The sequence below is a fragment of the Cetorhinus maximus genome, chromosome 18 (genome assembly GCF_964194155.1).
Source record: "Cetorhinus maximus chromosome 18, sCetMax3.hap1.1, whole genome shotgun sequence".
Classification (NCBI taxonomy): Eukaryota; Metazoa; Chordata; class Chondrichthyes; order Lamniformes; family Cetorhinidae; genus Cetorhinus; species Cetorhinus maximus.
The window spans coordinates 23,291,652-23,312,785 of NC_135896.1; the positions used below are offsets into that span (position 1 = coordinate 23,291,652).

The window sequence follows — 21,134 nt, forward strand, 5'->3', positions numbered from 1 at the left end:
TTACTGTCAGGAGTTCCCTGCACTGCAGTGCTCCTTTATGAATGCTTTACCTTGTTTAGAAGGAGTATTTCTAATATATGAAAGATGTAATGTGTAATAAGTAATTTCTTCTGCTCTGGAAATCTTGGAAAAGAATGTGTTAGCTATTACACTTTACAGATACCTATTCAAAGGGCTCTTGGGGAGATTGCTATTGTGTTCAAAAACAACTGATTGAAACTGATCTATAGAGAAAAAAAAAACTTCCCAGCCAACAATCGTTAAATGGTCAAAGTCAATGACTCCGGGTGACTATCAGTACCACAAGTTGCATTTATATAGCACAGTAAAATGGCCCAATTTGCGTCAGGTGAGTGAGTGTTACCAAACTAGGCCACATAAACTGCCCAAAAGCTTGCTCAGAGGTAGGCTTTAAGAAATGTCTTAATCGAGGAGAGAGGCAGAGAGGCAAAGGCAGGTGAATGGAGTGAGATACAAATCAGGCATGAACTCACTCATTGAAGGGTGGAACAGACTCAAGGGGCTGAATGTATTACTCCTGTTCCTATGTTCCAAAGAAAGTTAGGGAAGGAATTCCAGAGCTCAGTGCCTAGGCAGTTTAAGACACACTCCCAATGGTGAAGGGATGAAAATCAGGGATACCTAACTGGTCAGATTTGGAGGAGCAAAGAGATCACAGTGGTTACAAGGGTGGAGGAAGATTACAGAAATAATGACTGACAAGGACATGGAGACCTTAAAACAAGGATGAGAAAAAAAAGAAACAACTTGCCTTTATATGCATATTTATATGACACCACTGCAGGAGTTCCTCAGGGTAATGACCTAGACCAAACAATCTTCACTGCTTTTTTAATGGCCCTCCCTCCAAGCTCAGGAGTGGGCTGCTGGCTGATGATTACACAATGTTCAGTGCAATTCACAACTCCTCAGGTACTGAAGCAGTTTCTGCCTGCATACAGCAAGACCTGGACAATATTCAGCCTTGGAGTGATAAGTGACAAGTAAAATTTGTGTCACACAAGTGCCAGGCAATAATGATCTCCAACAATACAGAATCGATACCTCTCCATGACATTCAACACAACACCATTGCTGGATCCTCTACTATCAACATCCTGGGAGTTACCACTGACTAGAAGCTTAACTGGACCAGGTACTTAAATACTATGACTACAACCGGTCAGAGGCTAGGCATTCTGCAACAAGTAACTCGACTCCCGACTCTTTTTTAAAATTCTTTCATGAGATGTGAGCCAGCAATTGAAGGGTGGTGGTGAGCTGCCTTCTTGAGTCCATCTGGTGCAAGTATACCCATGGCGCTGATGCAAATTTTCTTCTTCATTCATGGGATGTTGGCATCGCTGGCTAAGCCAGCATTTATTGCCCATCTCTAATTGCCCTCAAAGGTGGTAGTGAGCCACCTTCTTGAACTACTTGCAGTTCATGTAGGTACACCCACAATGCAGTTACTGGAGTTCCAGGATTCTGACCCAGTGACAGTGAAGGAATGGCAATATAGTTCCAAGTCAGGATGGTATGTGGCTTGGAGCACAACTTGTGGTGGTGGTGTTCCCATGCATCTATTTCCCTCATCCTTCTCGGTGGTAGAGGTCGCAGGTTTGGGAGGTGCTGACAAAGTAGGTTTGGCGAGTTACTGCAGTGCATCTTATGGATAGTACATGCTGCTGCCACTGTGCATCGGTGGTGGAGTGAGTCAATGTTTAAGGTGGTGGATGAGGTTCCAATCAAGTGGGCTACTTTGTCCTGGATGGTGTCAACCTTCATGGGAGTTACTGATGCTGCACTCATCCAGGCAAGTGGAAAGTATTTCATAACACTCGACTTGTGCCTTGTAGATGGTGGACAGGCTTTGGGGAGTCAGGAGGTAAATTACTCGCCACAGAATTCCCAACTTCTGGCCTTCTCTTAGGATACAGGCTGCAGAGTTTCGGATGAGCCCAAGTTTACAGAGGATGCAAGGTGGGAGGCTGACTGTAAGAGCGTTGGATCAGTCCAGTCTAGCAGCAACAAAAGCATGGATAGGTGTTCAATAGCAGATAAGCTGGAGTAGAGGTGCAATCAATAATCAAGCACTTAGGCAGAGAGTTCCAGGCTTTTAATCCAGCAACAGAGAAGGAATGATAATACAGTTCCAAGTCAGGATGATGTGTGGCTTGGAAGGAAACTTGCAGGTTGTGGTGCTCCCACAGTACACACTCCCCAAAGTCTGTCCACCATCCACAAGGCAGAAGTCAAGAGTGTGATGGAATACTCTTAACTTGACTGGATGGATGCAGCTCCAACACTGAATGCAACACACAAGAAGCTTGCTGCCATCCAGGAAACAGCAGCCTGGTTGATCAGCACCCCATCTTAAACATTCACTTCCTCCACCACTGGTGCCTAGTGGCAGCAGTTTATACCATATAAGGTGCACTGCAGCAACTCGCCAAGAGTCCTTTGACACCATCTTCCAAAACCTAGGCCTGTGCCATGTAAAAAGGCACAGTAGGCGCATGGGATCGCCACCACCTCCAAGTCACACACCATCCTGGCTTAGCACTATATCACCACACCTTCACTATCACGGACTCAAAATCTAGGAACTCCTTTCCTAACAGCACTATGGATTCCTACACTGGATTGACTGCAGTGTTGAAGGAGGCAGTTCACCGCCACCTCCTCAAAGGCAATTCAGGATGGGCACCAAACATTGGCCTTGCCAGAAATGCTCACATCTCATGAACACATTTTAAATAAAGCACCTTTAATGTAGTTAAAACTTTCCACTGTGCTTCATAGGAACGTTTTCAAACAGAAAATTGACACCAAGCCACAAAAGGAGACATTAGGGCAGCTGACCAAAGCTTGGTCAAAGAGTTGGTTTGATGGAGTGTCTTAAAGGCACAGAGAGAGATACAGAGGAGGAAATGTTTAGGGAGGCAATTCCAAATGGAGCAATGAATATCAGAGATACACAAAAGCACTGTGGAAAGGCGAGGCCAAGGAGGAATGTGAAAACAAGGATGAAACATCTATCCAACCCTTTGTTGCCTCTAGACATCACTGTTCCAAGGCTGGTCAACCTTCTGCCATGCATCCTCTGTAAACTTAAAACGGCGGTGTTGTCAAACTGAAAGCCAATGTCGGTCAGCAAGCACAAAGATGATAAGTGAATGGGACTTGGTGAGAATTAGGATACAGGTTGCAGAATTTTGGTTAAGCTAAAGTTTACAGAGGATGCATGGCAGAAGGTTGACCAGCCTTGGAACAGTGATGTCTAGAGGCAACAAAGGGTTGGATAGATGTTTCAACAGCAGGTGAGCTGAAGTACAGGTGGAATGAGGCAATGTTATAGAGATGGAAGTAATAACTTGCATTTACGCAGGTAGAAAATATAAACATTCTGACCTTCACCATGTCCAGCTTTGGCAAAATGCCAATTTCTTCAAGTATCCCATAATGCCTCATGTAGCATTGATCTGCCAGATTATTAATAGCCAATAAGAGGGCACCAAGCCCTTTACTCTTTGAAGAGAAAGAATAAAGAATGAATCAACGTATTGAAAATTGTATTAGATTACCCGTCTTTTACAGGAAAGTCACTTTGGCCCTGCGTTACAGATCTCCCCCAACTATTCTGATCACATCCTCCTTACATACATTTTGAACAGACCCAATTCAATAATTGAGGCGTGGATGCCCCTTTGCAGTTTAGCATCAAGAATCTATAGGTGGAATTCACAGTTTCAGCAGGATGCAAAATGGGGAGTAGCAGATTGGTCACCCATTACACATCCAGCATGATTTTTCTTCATCGACTTCAATGGAAAGTAAAACAGGACAAGGTGCACAACAGGTGGCCCGTTTGTTACTGTCCATTTTATGTCTTCACCAACATTTTAGAGTGCTATCGTGGTCAAACCTAGGGCAGAAATTTTGGCTCGGCGGGCAGGCGTGCGCCCGACCCACTCGAGCGTGAAATGACGCAAGCTGACATCAGCTGAGTGTGCCGACATCAACGCGCAGTCGCGTGATATTTCATTCGGCTGGCACGCACCGGAGTCGGCAGCACGCCCACCGACAATTAAAAGGCCTGTTAAGGCCAGTAAATAATCAATTAACCTAGATTTTTCGCTGTCCGTCCAACCTAATGGTTGGCAGGCAGGCGATAAGGCCAAGTGGCCTTTGCATGTTTTTGGAAACCTCATCCATGGGCAGGATAAGGTTTCCAAAAGCAAAGAAAAATAAAAATAAAAGTTTTACAATTGAATTAATAACATGTCCTTGCTCTTGCGACAGAGATGGAACATGTTTTACTACATTTTTATTTTCTTTTTTTTAACAACGCTTCATCTCCCTGAGGCAGCTCTGTGCCTCAGGGAGATTATGAAGCGCTCACTTGCGCATATGCACAAAGTTTGCGCTCGGCCTACTCGCCCCCTTCCCTCCCTCCTCCCACTCCCGCACAGGCAGCGCTGAGCGCTGCCGTTCGTGTTTCACACCGGGCGGGCCTTAATTGGCCCGCTAGCATGAAATCGCGGTCTGGTGCCGATTGCGGGCAGCGGTTGGTTGCCCGACCTCCCCTGCCCGCCCCCGTGAGCCCGCCCTCCAAGGGCAAAATTCTGCCCCTAGTCAACCAAAGTTTTTTTTTAATATACAAATCTTTGTTTGGTGATTTATAATAATGATATTTTTCCCTATCCCACTAACAACCCTGACAAAGTTATCCTTGCTGCCTATAGGTTGTATTCCCTCAATTACTTGGATCGTGCAACTACTTCTGTGGCACAAACGTCTCCACGAAATACTGTTTGACAGGAGAAGAGTTTTTATTTCAAGTTTTTGCTCATTCAAGTTGGTTTGCCCAATGCTCAACCAGCGGAAAGCTAGGAGCTGGGAAAATTTACTCACAAATAGTTTATGCATTCAAATATATCAAGGCTAATATTCAGACCGGCTTCTCTAGTATGACAGTCCAGCCGTGTTTCAGGAACCCAGACTCTTTTACAATTAAAAGCTCCGCATGTAACAAGTGCTGGTCACATCACACCTTTCACACCCAAAACCGTCAAACCTTGGGACGCCACATGTCCATCAGACAGATTAGTGACTGGCTAAAATGAGGACATTTGTAGAACTGCTAATCAAATATCCAGTTATCTCAACATAAATGAATCAAATGCAGTTTGATTCAGTTAACAATTACCAATGAAGAATGAGTAAGCAAAAAAAACCAAGCAACCCGATTGAGAATAACACAGAAGTAAAATATTGGGATGCTGGAAATCTGAAATAAGAACAGAAAGTTTGAGAAATACTCATCAGGGCCGTTTCTCTCTCCAGAGATGCTGCCAGAGTTAACATTTCGAGTTCAATATGACCCAATTGACAATTGCTAGTGAAAAAATGACAAAATGACCCCAAAACATTTGAGAGGTCAGTTTGATCTGTCAGGTTGAATTCCTACTCCAGCAAAAGATTTAGGGAAAGAAAAACTTGTAACGCAAGACTCCTACAAAAATAAACAAACCTTACTTACTTACACAGAATTATGAATTATCGATGCAGTTTTGGAAAAATCTGTAAAACTTCTCTTGGGAGAGGCCTATACCCGCGCTGGGAACTGAGGTGTTAATCTGGAGCTTGAAATTGGCCTTTTGTTTTCTTTCTGCAAATGTTGGGTTCAAGAGGCCAGGGGGAGGATTGACATGGGGGTGGGGAGTGGGAGCGTGCCATGGATGGGCCCAGGGGGCCTAAAAAGGAGGCTCCCCGTCCCGCCCCCCCCCCACCCCCAAACCAACCACCACCTGCCCGCGCAGCTGAACCGGCGGGATGAGGCCATTAGGTGGTCGCCTTATGCCTCCTCAGCCTCCCATAAAATTTCAGAACATGTCGGGGGCGGGCAGGAATGTGGCAGGAAGGCCACCAGCTGGGTTTTACATGCCCCCGACCCACCTTCAAACCCACTGGCAGGAGAGCATAAAGTCCAGCCCTGGATGGTCCTGTTCTTATCAAATGATGTACCCTCCACTTATAGTGGTGAACAGGAGATTCAGCAATTCGGCTTAAAAATTAAGTGACAGAATCTTTCTGTCCACTTATTACTTGACAAAATGATTCAAATGCCACATTTTAGCTGGTGAATAAAATTTCTTGTAGTACTAAAAGCTGAATCCTTCTTTGTCACGGTCACTTCTTTAACTTTCTCCTCGACAACCTTTCGATTTACCTGGTGAATAAAATTGCCTCGGTGCAGATTTAATTTCATTTCCATCCGTTTATTCCTCTCCTTTATTTCATCACACTCCATTCGACGTACTGAAAGTTGACTATTAATCATCTATTTTAAAAAAAAGATTTTTTACATGTTAGGCCATCCAAAGGAATTTTTCCAATGAATACTACAAAGGATATTTTCATTTACCACAATGAAAAGAAACCAACTGTCCCTAAATTAATGTAAAATTGAATGTTGACAAGCCATTATTTACCAAGATGCTAGGGTCAAAATATCTGTGGAGATAAGTAAAAATAGCCAACGTGTAAATTTTATGCCACAGTTCATTTAATTATTCCTTCATGCATTAAGGTTATACCCACCTCAATAATATTACACATTGCACAAATGGGGCCTACTATTTACATAGCCATATAATATTTGAAGCACAGAAACATGCCATTCAGCTCAGCAGGTCCATGCTGGTGTTTATGCTCCACATGAGCCTCCTCCTTTCTTAATCTAACCCCATCAATGTATCCTTCTATTCCTTTCCCCTTCGTGTGTATTGTCCTTAAATGCATCTGAGCTATTCACCTCGACTACTCCATGCAGAGGCAAGTTCCACATTCTCCAGGTAAAGAAATTTCTCCTGAATTCCCTATTGGATGAATTAGTGACTTCCTTATACTTATAGAGCCTAGTTCTGGTCTCCTCCAGAAGCGGAAACATTTTCTCTACGTCTACCCTATCAATCCCTATCATAATCATAAAGACATCTTATCAGGACACTCCTCAGTCTTCTCTTTTCTAGAGAAAAGAACCTAACCTGTTCAATCTTTTGTGATGGGTATAACCTCTCAGTTCAGGAATCATTCGACTAATTCTTTTTTGCACCTTCTCCAGTTCCTCTATATTCTTTTTATTGGCCAGGAGTTTCCCCTCGGCGATTTGGGGGCGGGGCCCGCTCGCTAAGGGGAAAATGACGCGGGATGACGTCGGGAGGAATCCCCGACATCATCCTGGGCCATTTAAGTCTTAAGGAAGGCAGGCGGACAGCGAAATCAGCTGTCCACCCGTCGACCTGTCAATGGCCGATTAAGGCCTTTGACAGGCTCATTAAGATAGTTAAATGCCCTGCCCGACCAACCTTAAGGCTGGCGGGCAGGTCAGGAGCCCCAGCGGCTTGTAGATTATTAATGAAACTTAATCCACTGGCGGGGTGAAGTTTCATTACCATTTTGTAAAAATGTAACAAATTTTATGAGTTTGTTATCAACATGTCCCATCTCGTGTGACATTGTCACATGAGGTGGACATGTTAATTTTAAAATGTCTCTATTTTTTGACTTTACTTACCTTTCACTAAACTCCCTGAGACAGGACTTTGCCTCAGGGAGCAGTGTGGTCTTTCGCACTCATGCTCGAAAGAGTGCACTTTGACAGCTGGGGATTCCCTCCCACCCCCGTACAGGAAGTGCATAACGCTTCCTGTCGGGCAGGCCGCTGGGTGGGCCTTAATTGGCCCGCCCACTCAAAATGGCGGCGGGCTCCGTTTTGGCAGCTGGGTTTGGCTGCCCGCCCACTGCTGAGCCGGTGGGGCCTGCCCGCCAGCCAAGGGCTAAATTCTGCCCATTATATGGAGGAGACAAGGGGCTTGGTTTCCAATTCAGGGTTGGGAACCCACGTCCATAAATATTTCCTAGTCCCTACCCGGTGGCACAATCTTCAATTGTAAGTGTCCTAATCGGGCTGGAGGTGAGCTCATACTGCAATTAGTGGCGCAGAGTGTTACCAGGAGGCAGAAGCTGGCTACAGATCATGAGTGCCATAGGCAGATGGCAGCAATGACAGGGTCTGCCACTGCCTTGCAGAGGAGAGCAGGCAGAACATCGAAGGCCAGCAGCCTCATCACTTACAAAAGTGACCAAACAGCTAGCTGAAAGGTACTGCGCCTAGTCCAGAGGAAGATCCCCCAGGTCCCAAATTTTTCTGCAAAAAAAAAAAAGTTTCTCCCCGCACTAAGATGCACCGGACCGTTCTGTGATTTACAAATTGAACTCACCTTCTCACCCTCCTCAGCCTTTTAACAAGCTCCTCAAGGAGCTCAACAGGCCGTAAATTGGAGGCAAGCAGGTTCCCGACTCACCTCCCCCCCCGCCCTCATGTTGAAAATCCCAGCGCATCCCGGCAGTGTTGGGAGACTGACCCGCCATTTGGGAGCGCTATTTTCAAAGCATGCCTGCTCCTGTTGTGACCCCCCCCCACAGACAATTGAAAAGCTCAGCCCATAACTGTTTAGTGCAACAACAATCTTATGTACAGGGACAATAGTAATCAAAAAAAGAGTACTGTAGCCAAGTAAGAGACTAGAAATAAATAAACAAATGGGATGATTGTAATGCTACAATTTGGAAGCCTAGTCAGTAAAGTGATTTAATTCAATCGAGCATTTTACAGCTGAAACACAGGTATACTGATAAAAAGCAAAGTGCTTCAATAAATGGAGATGTAGTACATTAGACTGTAAAACGATAGCACTAAATGCCCATACAAAAGGAAATTATTGTGGATGCTGGAAATCTGAAGTCAAAACAGAAAATACTGGGAGTACTCAGCAGGTCTAAAAGCATCTGTGGGGAAAAAAAAACAAGAGTTATGTTTTAGGTTGATGGATCAACTTAACTCTGTTTCTCCCTTCACAGACCTGCTGAATATTTTCAGCATTTTTCTTCTCCCAAAGGTCCTGCAAGTGTCAGCCAGCAACTGGTGTGGGAGGAGGCCACACAGTCAAAGGAAGAACCGTTACACAACTCATGCAAATACCTCCACCTTGGTGAGGCTTCAAAGGCAGTAACTGGTTGTCACATAGTGAGCCACGTAGCACAAATGAGCAGAAGCAGGTGTTGGAGACCAGGTGAGCTGTGGAGAGTCCTTGTTGGAGGACACAGGATCCTACAAGCTCTGCTCACTTGAAACTGGAGCACTAGCAGTTAAAATCAGAACACAGTATGAAATCTTCAATTGCCACTTTGCATATGATAATCACCGACCCACCTGTTCCACAGGAGATTTCCATATCCCTTGACATTCGCACCAGTTAAATACTGAAGTCAGCAGGATAACGTCCAGTTTCTGACACACTAGCATTTTTGTTAACTCCCACATGCACTGACACTTGCCCAATTCCACCCTCCTCACCCCTCACTTTAGAGATTAAAATTCCTCCCTTTGTATTCTCCTCACAACTTACTTTCCCACCTGGTTTTGTACTGTCAGCAAACTTGGATACATTAAACTCAGTCCCTTCATCTATGTCATAAATATAGATTGTAAATAGCTAGGTCCAACACTGACCTTTGTAGCAACCTATTAGTAACAGCCTAATAACATGAAAATGACTCGCTTATTCCTACTATCAGTTTTCTGTCCTTTAACCAATCCTCTACCAACACCAATATATTGCCATCAACCCATATTTTTCTTGTGGCACCTTATCAAATGCCTGTTGAAAATTCAATATATACTACATCCACCGGCTCTCCTTTATCTATCCTGTTAGTTACATCCTCAAAAAAAATTCAAATGGATTTGTCAAACACTATTGCTCTTTCATGAAACCATGCTGACTCTGCCCAATCATATTATGCTTTTCTAAGTGCCCTGTTACTACATCCTTAATAATGGATTCCAGCATTTTCCCAGCAACTGATTTAAGACTAAGTGGCCTGTAGGCCTCAGTTTTTTCTTTCCCTCCTTGCATTTACACTTTTCAATCCTCTGGGACCATTCCAGGATCTAGGGAATTTTGGCAGATCACAAACGGTACATCCACCATCTCTCCAGCCACCCCTTTTAGAATCCTATGATGTAGGCCCTCAGGTCCTTGGGATTTGTTGGCTTTCAGTCGCATTAATTTCTCCAGCACTTCTGTTTTATTAATATTAATTACACTAGGTGCCTCACTCTCATCAGGCCTTTGGTTCCCCTTTATTCATTTTTTGTGTGACTTTTGCTCTGAAGACAGGAACAAAATATTTGTTTAACATCTCTGATATTTCCTTATCCCTTACTTTAATTTCTCCTGTCTCAGTCTCTAAGGGGCCCAGTGTTTACTTTTGCTACTTCCCTCCTTTTTACATCCTTGCAAAAACTCCTAGGGGAGAATTTTCTCCCCGTCGGGTGGGCCAGGTGCAGGTGCGGGCGGGTTACGGAGCTGATCGCTGCCTGCGATCGGCTGCATGCCGCCATTTTACGTGGGCGGGCCAATTAAGGCCCGGTAGCGCTACCTGTGCGGGCGGGGGGAAGAGGGGAAGTCGGAGCCTGCGCTCTTTTGCTCATGCACACGAAAGAGCATAGAAATCTTGTGCCTCAGGGAGATTAAGCTGAATTTGAAACTTCACAATAAAGTAAGTTAAAAAACCATTTACACATTTCCCCTCATGTGACAGCGTCACATGAGCTGGGACATGTTTATCAGATGTTTAATAAATATTTATTAATTTAATAAACCCTTCATGAAACCTCATCCCGCCCGTAGATGAGGTTTCATGAAAAATCGTGAAGACCGTCTGGACTCTTCACCTGCCCGCCAACCTTAAGGTTGGAAGGGCAGCCCTGTCAAATTGCTTTATTAGTTTATTAATGGGCTTAACAGGCCTTTGATAGTTCGGTGGGTGCGCAACGAAAGATCGGAATGACGCGCGGTGACGTCGGGACGCACGCCTGATGTCACCGCGCGTCATTTTACGCGTTGGTGTGTGGGGCCCATCCCTATACGCCGAACCGAAAAGCTGGCCCTAGAATCTGTTTTACATTTCAAGCTAGTTAACTCTCATATACTTTTTATCTCTCTATCAATTTTTTGGTCTTCTTTTGCCGGTACCTAAAACTCCTCCAATCTTCAGGCTTATTTGGCAATAGCATAAGCCTCTTCTTTTAATCTAATACTATCCCTTTAGTTAGCCAAAGTTTTTTTTAACCCTTTCATGGGATGTGGGCATCACAGACAAGGCCAGCATGTATTGCCCATCCCTAATTGCTTTTGAACTGAATGGTTTGCTAGGCCATTTCAGGGGGCAATTTAAGAGTCAACCACATTGCTGTGGGTCTGCAGCCACATGTAGGCCAGACCAGGTGAGGATGGCAGATTTCCTTCCCTAAAGGACATTAGGGAACCAGATGGGTTTTTACAACAATGATAGTTGGCATGGCCACCTTTACTGAGACTAGTTTTATATTCCAGATTTATTAATTGAATTTAAATTCCACCAGCTGCCATAGGGGGATTTAAACCCAGGGCATTAGCCTGGGCCTCTAGATTACTAGTCCAGTGACATTACCACTACACTATAGTCTCCCCGGTGGATCTATATTCCTGTGGTGCCTTTGTTTCTCAAAGGAATGTAGATTCAGTTGAGGAGACTGAAATATTTCTTTAAATGTTCACCATTGTTCATCCACAGTCATACCTTTTAATCGAATTTCCCAATCTACCTCAGACGACTCGTGTCTCATTCTTACGTCATTGGCTTTACTTAAGTTCAAAACTCTAGTTTCGACATGTCTCATTACAAGTCATAAATGTAGGACAAGATTTTAGAAATATAAATGCTGAAAATTTGAAATAAAAACCTGAAAATGCACGGCAGATCAATTAGCATCTAAAAGAGAAAGGGGGCCTCATTTCTGGTGGGACCCTCTGCATTCAAATATTCGTATTTTTCTCTTTCAGACATTAAATGACCTATTCAGCTTTTCCATCTAGTAATCAAAATTAGTACAATGGCATCGTTGGATTCATAGAATGCGTAAACACATTTTTGGTCTCCTTTTATCTCCACGTGCCATCAAATTTCCTGCAAATAGATTGATAAGATAGTTTTTGCAACCCATACAACATTGAATAAAACCCATACGAGTTTTGTGGTATCATATTCTTGACGCAGAGTTTCCGAGTCGTGCTGGCGCTGTTCCACCTCGTCCGACAATCGGCTGAGATTATTTATCAAAGTCTCATTGGTGGCTCCAAGGGTTTCATGCTTTCGAATGATACACATCACCATAGATTCTGCACTGTACTCCAAGTAGTCTGGAACATATAGCAAGATCAAAGCAAGAATTGAAATTGTTCATAGTAACTTTTAAGAAGGAACAAACTGTTATAATAACCTTTATATGTCCATAGAAGAATGAAATCGCATGCAGGCAATCACTTGCTGTTTCTAATTATGTGCAATGCCTTAAAGATGACAATCAACTTCTGGTAGATGTCCTTTTGAGATACGTAATTTTTAAAATTTTCTTTTTTCTACAAAACCCCCGGGGATTCTGCCAGCCCCCCCACCAAAGTTACAGAAGGAAGCCAATAGAAATAATGCAGAAGTTCAGGGCCACTGGATTTCATTGCATTTTAGCTTGTAATTAAGGCCTTCAAGATGTATTCGCTTTAAGCACAAGGGAAAATAAATCAAAAAGAAACCGAAGTAGTGACAGGAATCATTCTAATCCACCTGTGTTTTATTATTAACTGGAAGAAGATAGGAACTGAGCTCAGCATGAGAGAATTTACTGTCAACCTTCACATCAATCAAAGACATTTAATGCCAGATTTCTATGAAGCTGAAAACATACAATTCAAACTGAGATGTGTAATGGATACTTTGTTGTTTTTAAAAGGAATGGTTGGGGTAGTAATTTCTACTGGAAGAATTTCTCACCTTTCCTTCTTATTCAAGAAGTGAACATTTCATTTATATAACAATAAAAATATTTCACCCTTTTAACTATAAACCCTGCACTTACTTTCAGGCAAATTATCAATGACCTTCAGGAGGTAATCTTCATATACTTTGCATTTTGACACTGCTCTCTGTAGTTTCTGTTGCCTGTGGATAGTTAGAAAAGTGAATAAACTCTTATTCAATTAGAAAAACCTGTTATAGAAAGATTGCCAACAGAATAGTAAATTACAGACTACTTCTTATAATTCAAATTCATCCAGTAATTTTAATTAAGCAATTGCATGAACTGTGTTCAAATTACTCTAATATAAATCAGGAGATCAGGAAAAGATATCTGAGTGGAGGCCTGGAAGAACATGGCATTATATTTTGCTCTGTTTGAATAGGTCAGCAAAAGAGTGTCAAGGAGCAAAATGGAATGTAATGTATGAAAACAGCACAAATAGGCCATTCCTTTGTACTTGTCACTGCTATAACAACAACTTGCATTTATATAGCACCTTTAATGTAATAAAACATCCCAAGGCACTTCAGGAGAGCATTACAAAACAAAATAACAACAAGCCACATAACGAAATATTAGGTCACATGACCAAAAGATTGGTCAAGGAGATAGGTTTCAAGAACTGCCTTAAAAAGAGGAAAGCAAGATAGAGAGGTGGAAATTCCAGTGCTTGATGTCTAGGCAACTGAACACATGGCCATCAATGCAGAGTGATTAAAATTGAGGGTGCTCAAGAAGCCAGAATTAGATGAGTGCCGTTATCACGAAGGGTTGTTGGGCTGGAGGAGAATACAGAGATAGGGAGGCGCTAGGCCAAGGGGGGATTTGAAAACAAGAATGGGAATTTTAAAAATCAAGACGTTGCTTGACCAGGAGCCAATGTGGGTCAGTGAGCACAGGGATGATAGGGGAACAGGGCTTGGGGTGAGTTAAGCCACGGGGAGCAGAATTTTGGATGACCTCAAGTTTACGAGGGGTTGAATGTAGGAGACCAGTCAGTAGTGCATTGGAATAGTCAAGTCTAGAGGTAACAAAGGCATGAATGAGGGTTTCAGCAGCTGATTCACTGAGGCAGGGGCAAAGTAGCAGAGGTGGAAATATGCAGTCTTAGTGATAACCCGAATATGAGGTAGGAATGCTGCATTTTTAGGTGATACAGATGAGAAATAGGAGGGAGGGGCGGGGCCAAGGAAAAGTCCTTGGCGAACACTCTGTAATGGTGAGGGAACAGGAAAAGAAGCCATTGAATTGATACTCTAGCTTTTTAAAAATTTATTCTTGGGATGTTAAGGTTACCATTTGTTGTCCATTCCTAATTTCCCTCGAGAGCAGTTAAGAGTCAACCACATCACTATGGGTCTGGAGTCACATGTAGGCCAGACCAGGAAGGATGACAGGTTTTCTTCCCTAAAGGACATCAGTGATCCCGATGGGTTTTTATGACAATCATTGTTACCGTTACTGAGACTAACTTCCAATTCCAGTTTTTTAGTTAATTGAATTTAAATCCCACCAGCTGAGGTGGGATTTGAACCCTTGTCCCCAGGGCATTAACCTGGGCCTCTGGATTACTATTCCAGTGACATTACAACTATGCTACTGTCTCCATCATAGGTACAATTAGATAAGTAAGAATGGAACCAGGTGAGAACAGTCCCACCCAGCTGGAGAGCAATGGAGTAATATCGGAAGTGGCATGGTTGACCACACCAACCTAAGTTTGAAGACAAGCTGAGAAGAATGAGAAAAGATAAGTTACCCTTGTCACAGTCACACAGGATGTCATTTGTGACTTTGATAACAGCTGTTTTGCTACCATGGCAAGGATGATAACCTGATTGGAGGGAAGTAAACATGGAGTTCCGGAAAGGACGGGCACGAATTTGGGAGGAGACAACACTTTCAAGGGCTTTTGAGAGGAAAGGCAGCTGGGAGATGGGGCGGTGATTTGCATGGACGATGGGGTCAAGGGTTGGGTTTTTGAGGAGGGGTGATGATGATTTAAATGAGATTTAAACAAATTTAACCAAAAAAAGCCAAAAACACTGAAAATTGCTGGTAAAATTCATTAAAAACATTGCAGTCAAATTGAAAAGGAAGATCAAAATGCTGGCTGTATTTTCCCCGGCTTGTTGGCAAAGCTTGTTATATTTGCAATAAATCCTTCATATTGGCAAATGATGAAAAATACACCTACTGGAGTTAAAAGCAAGTAGCTGAAGTCAAAGAATTGAAGAGCACTGATGTGTTCCCTACCTTAAGGCATGCATGTAGCAGACACTGACCAGTATATCATGGTCAAGGAGAAATAGAAAGAAAGGCCAGCCCAGAACCATAATCGACATAAAAGTCACTTGGCCCAGAATAGATAATTCTTTGGCAGTGGGACAACCGCAACCAAGTTCACCAACTGAGAACGACAGAGAATAAATACACAAGGTGACACATGCTACGACTAAAATTGATTCCTGGACCACAAAGATCCACAGTGATAATCTAACATTTGCCAGGCATTAATAGCAACCAGGACTTTCTGAACTTTTATACCACAGATACCCGCAAGGTACCCACAACGGGACAACAAACAAGCCACATTTTAGGATTTTTTTTTAAAAAACTTTTTCCACAGAAAGGATTTGGAAAAGAGTTATACTAAAGTGTATTCATACAAGTTTTAAAAAGGCGTGGAGATGAAAAATGCAAATGAGCTAGGTATTGAAGTTATTTATCCAAAAAACCAAGAACAATAAATAATTCACAAATCTGCCATTAGACACCTCACACCCGTTGTTTTAGGAAGTCCCTGATCCCAGCCCCTCAGCAGGGATTGTCTGTTTGCGAGCACAGGAAGATAAAATAGACAGTCAGGTTTTTAAACAGAAAGCAGACAAGCTTTTTCCTAGACTCAGGAAGTTAGGATGCGGGAGACAAGTTAGAAGTTATTTTGTTAGTTCAGGAAAATTACGCACTCACTTGGCGAAGTTCACTGTATTATACTATTACAGAAAGGTTAGTTATGCTGATTGGCATGGGGTGTGCCTGATAATAACTGTTGTGCTGTATGTTCAATTATTGTTCCCTGAGAAATAAAGGAGCTTAATTATTTGTTCAAGCCTCATCCCGCTGAAATGCAAACCGTCAACTTTCGTAAGATTGGCGAGGTACACATGAAGACACCTGCAAAAGACGTAATATACAGTTTGCATGTCAAAGGATTAAGCTATTGTCAAGTAGATATTGAGCAGTGCACTCCAGTAAATGAGGGACAGGAGATCTGGTTGTGGGAGTGACTGATGCCACTGAACCCAAGAAGATATATTCTGAAGATGCACATTTGTAAAAGCCACTTTGTTTCCTTCTAGTCATTGACATTATCTTTTCTGCACAATGTAAGATATACTGAAAGCCATTTTAAAAATTCCAGAGCTTGTGATAAGGCCCCTGTCCTCTGCTGATACATTTCCCACATGTTTCCTGAACTTCGATAAAGTAGTACCAGTAGGTGGCAGCATAACCAATTTTTAAGCTATATGGGATACGGAAAAGCCAATATTCATGTCGGAGTAGCCTCAGATGTGAATCTCCTTTGCTGGGCTCACTGCAGTAGATTTTGACTTTTAGTGATAATGTAAAATGGGTAATAGGGAGTCCATGGAAGTAAAAATTTGGGGTGAGACAGTGATGTAAAACAGGGCAACGATTCACCCATTGTACACGGTCACCCAACTGCTTTTATAAAGGAGTAACTAGCATCATTTGTGCACACTATATAATGGTGCAGAACTGCTAGTTTTCGTAAGTGACGCCAACTGTCTATTCCATTGAGAGAGGGCAATTCCTCACTGCACTAGGCATAGAAGAGTGGATGCCTATGAATTCCTTCCTCCTGGTTGCCTCCTTGTATAGTTGAGAGCCTTGGTCCCTTACTGAAAATCTTTCTTTGTTGCGTTGCTATCAGTATGTTCATGCTCTGGTTGGTAAAGGGACTTTTCATTTCACGCAGACACTGTGCACCCCACAGATGGGTTGATAGACCTTCTGACAATTAATCAGATAAAATGACTCAAGATGCCTTAGATGGTCCTTATGGTAGGTTTGTCCTGACAGATTTTTTTCCATTCATGCTAACAAAATCCCATTCCCATAAAGCTAAAGTTATAAACTGCACGTTCCCATAACCAGTTAGCTGATCACTAATTTTGATTAAAAATAGCCATTTCTCCCATTTATTTCAAACAGTGCAAAATATAGCTCACAACTACCGAGTTAAGCCAAGCTATTCCCAAAAATGTCATTAAAAGTGTTCTGGGAATTAAATGCTGGAACAATTGTCAAGGGAATTTTTAATGGAGCACTGTAACCTTTAACTCCCAGTAGACTGTGACAGTACTCCTCCCTGCTGCACTACATGTATATGTGCCAACAAAAGCAAATAAACTAAACTGTGAATATACTGCAGATACAGCACTTTAGTGGTCATGATACTAGATGAATAAGGGACATCAGCGGGAGAGCATTTTTGTAGTAGTGATGATAATTTAATTAGATCCAATGTAATTGTGGGCCCTGATTGGCTGGCAGCTTTCAAAGGCAGGCCATCCTTTGTTAAGGGGAGGTCATGTCTGACTAACTTAAAGAAATTTTTAAGGAAGCAACATGGAGAGTTTATATAGTCTACAAGGATTTCAGCAAGGCTTTTGACAATGTTCCAGATGGCAGACTTGTCAGAAAAGTAAAAGCCCTTGGGATCCAAGGGAAAGTGGCACAATGAATCCAGGAAACAGTAATGATTGATGGGTGTGCTGCAGCCAAGAGCGAGAGTCCAGGCAGCTGTGTTGCCTGCCTGGTGCCTGGGTTCAGGGCATCTGCTCAGAGCTGGAGAAGAACTTGCAGTGAGAGAGAGAGGATCCAATGGTCGGGGTCCAAGGAGTTACCAACGACATAGGTAGAACTAAGAAAAAGGTCTTCTGAGGCAGTATGAGCAGCTAAATTGAAAAGCAGAGCCCCAAAGGATTCCTACCTAAGCCATGAGCAAATTGGCATGGGGTAAATAAGAATGGAGAATTAAATGTGTGGCTCAAAAATTGGTGTGGGAGAAATGGGTTTCGATTCATGGGGCACTCACACCAGTACTGGGGAAAATGGGAGCTGTACTGTTGGGATGGTCTTCACCTGAGCTGTGCTGGGACCAGTATTCTGGCGAGTCGTATAACTAGGGGGTAGCGAGGGCTTTAAACTAAATAGTGGGGGCGAGGGATCAAGTTTGGGAAGAAGTGATAAGTTAAATAGAGAAGACAAGACAACAGAGCAAGGTAGCAATAAGGGAAATGATGATCAGAGAGTGGCAGGAAAGAACAGAAAGTATACAAACCTAAGTGTGCATCAGCAGATAAAGCTAAAGGTTACAAAAATAGTAAAAAGACAGAAATAAAGGCTCTGTAGGTAGCATTCATAACAAAATAGATGAATTGTCAGTGCAAACAGAAATAAATATGTCTGATCTGATAACCATTACGGAGACATGACTGCAAGATGACAAAGACTGGGACCTGAATATTCAAGGGTACAAGAACAGGGAGCTAGGAAAAGGTGGAGGGGTAGCTCTGTTAATTGGTACAATAGAGAAAGATGACCTTAGTTCTGAGATCAAGATGTAGAATCAGTTTGGGTAGAGGTGAAAAATATTAAAGGTAAGAAGTTGTAGAAGTGGTTTCTAGGCTTCCACCCCCAAAACTACCTACACTGTAGGACAGGGTATACAGGAAGAAATAATGGGAACTTGCAGGAAAGGTATAGCTTAATCATGGGTGATTTCAATCTACATATAGATTGGGTGAATCAAATTAGCAAAGGTAGCCTGGATGATGAGTTCATAGAGGGTTTACAGGACAGGTTCTTAGAGAAGCATGTTCTAGAGCCAACCAGAGAACAGGCTAAATGAGATCTAGTAATGTTCAATGAGACAGAATCAATTAATGACCTGATACTGATGATGCCCCTAGCTAGTGGTGATCATAGTATGTTTGAATTTCACATTCAGTTTGAGGGACAGGAGCATGGGTCTAAGAATCATGTTTTAAAATTAAATAGGGGCAATTATGAGGACACAGAGATGAAGCTGGCTAAAGTGAAATGGAAAACTAAATTAAGGGTTAGATCAGTAGAGATGCAGTGGCAGACATTTAAGGAGATACTTCAGAATACTCAGAAAAGATACATTCCAGTGAGAAAGAAAAACTCTAAGGGAAGGACACACCATCCATGGCTAATTAAGGATGTTAAAGCAAGTATCAAATTGAAGGAAAAAGTGTATAATATCACAAAGATGAGTGGCAAGTCAGAAGATTGGACATAATATAGAGAACAGCAAAGAATGACGAAAAGATTAATGAGGAGGGAGAAATTAGGATACAACAGAAAGCTAACTAGAAATATAAAAGCAGATAGTAAGCGTTTCTACAGGTATTTAAAAAGGAAAAGAGTAAGTAAAGTATGTGTTGGACCTCCAGAGAGTGTGTCTGGGGAAATAATTATGGAAAATAAGGAATTGGCGGGCAAACTAAACAGATATTTTGCATCTGTCTTCACTGTAGAGGATACAAATAACATCCCAAGAATAAGTGTGAATCAGGAGATGAAAACAATTAGAATCAACAGGGTAAGGGTACTGAGAAAATTATTAGAACTAAAGACTGATATGTCCCCGGGTCCTGATGGACTTCATCCTAGGGTCTTAAAAGAAGCAGCTGCTGAAATAGTAGATGCATTGGTTATAATTTTCTGAAATTCCCTTGATTCTGGAAAAGTCTAATCAGATTGCAAAATAGGGAATACGACTCCTCTATTCAAGAAAGGAGGGAGACAGAAAGCAGGAAACTACAGGCCAATTTGCTTAACATCTTTCGTAGGGAAAATGCTGGAATCTACTATTAAGGAGGTTATAGCAGGACACTTAGAAGATCTCAATGTAATCAGGTGGGGTCAACACAGTTTTATGAAAGGGAAATCATGTTTGACCAACTTATTAGAGTTCTTTGAAGAGGTAACAAGCAACGCGGATGCCTATACTTAGATTTCCAGAGGGCATTTGACAAGGTGCCACATCAAAGGTTACTATGCAAATTAAGAGCTCATGGTGAACAGTGTGACATATTAGCATGGATAGAGGATTGATTAGCTAACAGAAAACAGACAGTAGACATAAATGGGTCATTCTCCAGTTGGCAAAGTGTGATAAACTGAGTGCCACAGGAATCAGTGCCAGGCCCTCAACTATTTACAATTTATATCAATGACCTGGATGAAGGGACCAAATGTATGGTTGCTAAATTTACAGATGACACCAAGATAGGTAGGAAAGTAGGTTGTGAAGAGGACATAAGGAGCCAGCAAGCCCGTAAAAGAATATAGATAGGTTAAGTGAGAGGGCAAAAATTTGGCAGATGGCATATAATGTGGGAAAGTGTGAACACTAACCCTAACCCTAACCACTTTGACAAGAAGAATAGAAAAGCAGTATAGTATTTAAATAGAGGGAAATTGCAGAACTCTAGTACAGAGGGATCTGGGTGTCCTGGTGCATGAATCAGGAAAAATTAGTATGCAAGTAGAGCAAGTAGAGATTAGGAAGGCAAATGGAATGTTGTCATTCATTGCAATGGGAATGGAATATAAAAGTAGGGATGTTTTGCTACAGTTGTACAGGGCATTGATGAGAGCACATCTGGAGTATAGTGTGCAGTTTTGGTTTCCTCATTTAAGAAAGGATATAAATGTATTAGACACCAGAGAAGGTTCACTTGACTGATACCTGGAATGGTGGAGGGGTGTAGTTATCTTTTGAGGTAAGATTGGACAGGCTGGGCCTGCATCCATTGGAGTTTAGAAGAATGAGAGGTGATCCTATTGAAACATAAGATACTGAGGGGACTTGACAAGATGGATGCTGAAAGTTTCCCCTTGTGGGAGAGACCAGAACAAGGGAACACAGTTTAAAAGTAATGGGCCTCCATTTAAGATGGAGATGAGGAGAAATTTTTTCTCTCAGAGGGTCATGAGTCTTTGGAACTCTGTTCCTCAGAAAGCAGTGGAGACACAGTCATTGAAGAGGCAGAGGTAGATAGATTCTTGACTATCAAGGGAGTCAAAGAATATCGGGGGTAAG

The 21,134-nt window shown here is 42.4% G+C and overlaps 1 protein-coding gene across 5 annotated transcripts in view; it reads right to left on the minus strand.

Moving 5' to 3' along the window:
- ccdc197 (coiled-coil domain containing 197) overlaps positions 1 to 21,134 on the minus strand; it is a 62,574-nt gene that overhangs the window by 3,104 nt on the left and 38,336 nt on the right. For 4 of the 5 annotated variants that reach the window (XM_078562203.1, XM_078562202.1, XM_078562204.1 and 1 more), the window contains 4 exons: positions 13,028 to 13,110; positions 12,142 to 12,314; positions 6,236 to 6,346; positions 3,415 to 3,531 (listed from right to left, as the gene is read on the minus strand). In XM_078562203.1, the coding sequence (XP_078418329.1) occupies positions 3,415 to 3,531; positions 6,236 to 6,346; positions 12,142 to 12,314; positions 13,028 to 13,110 (484 nt within the window). Of the gene's footprint in view, positions 1 to 802; positions 985 to 3,414; positions 3,532 to 6,235; positions 6,347 to 12,141; positions 12,315 to 13,027; positions 13,111 to 21,134 lie in introns of those variants that run through there. The other variant, XM_078562206.1, reaches the window with a different exon arrangement.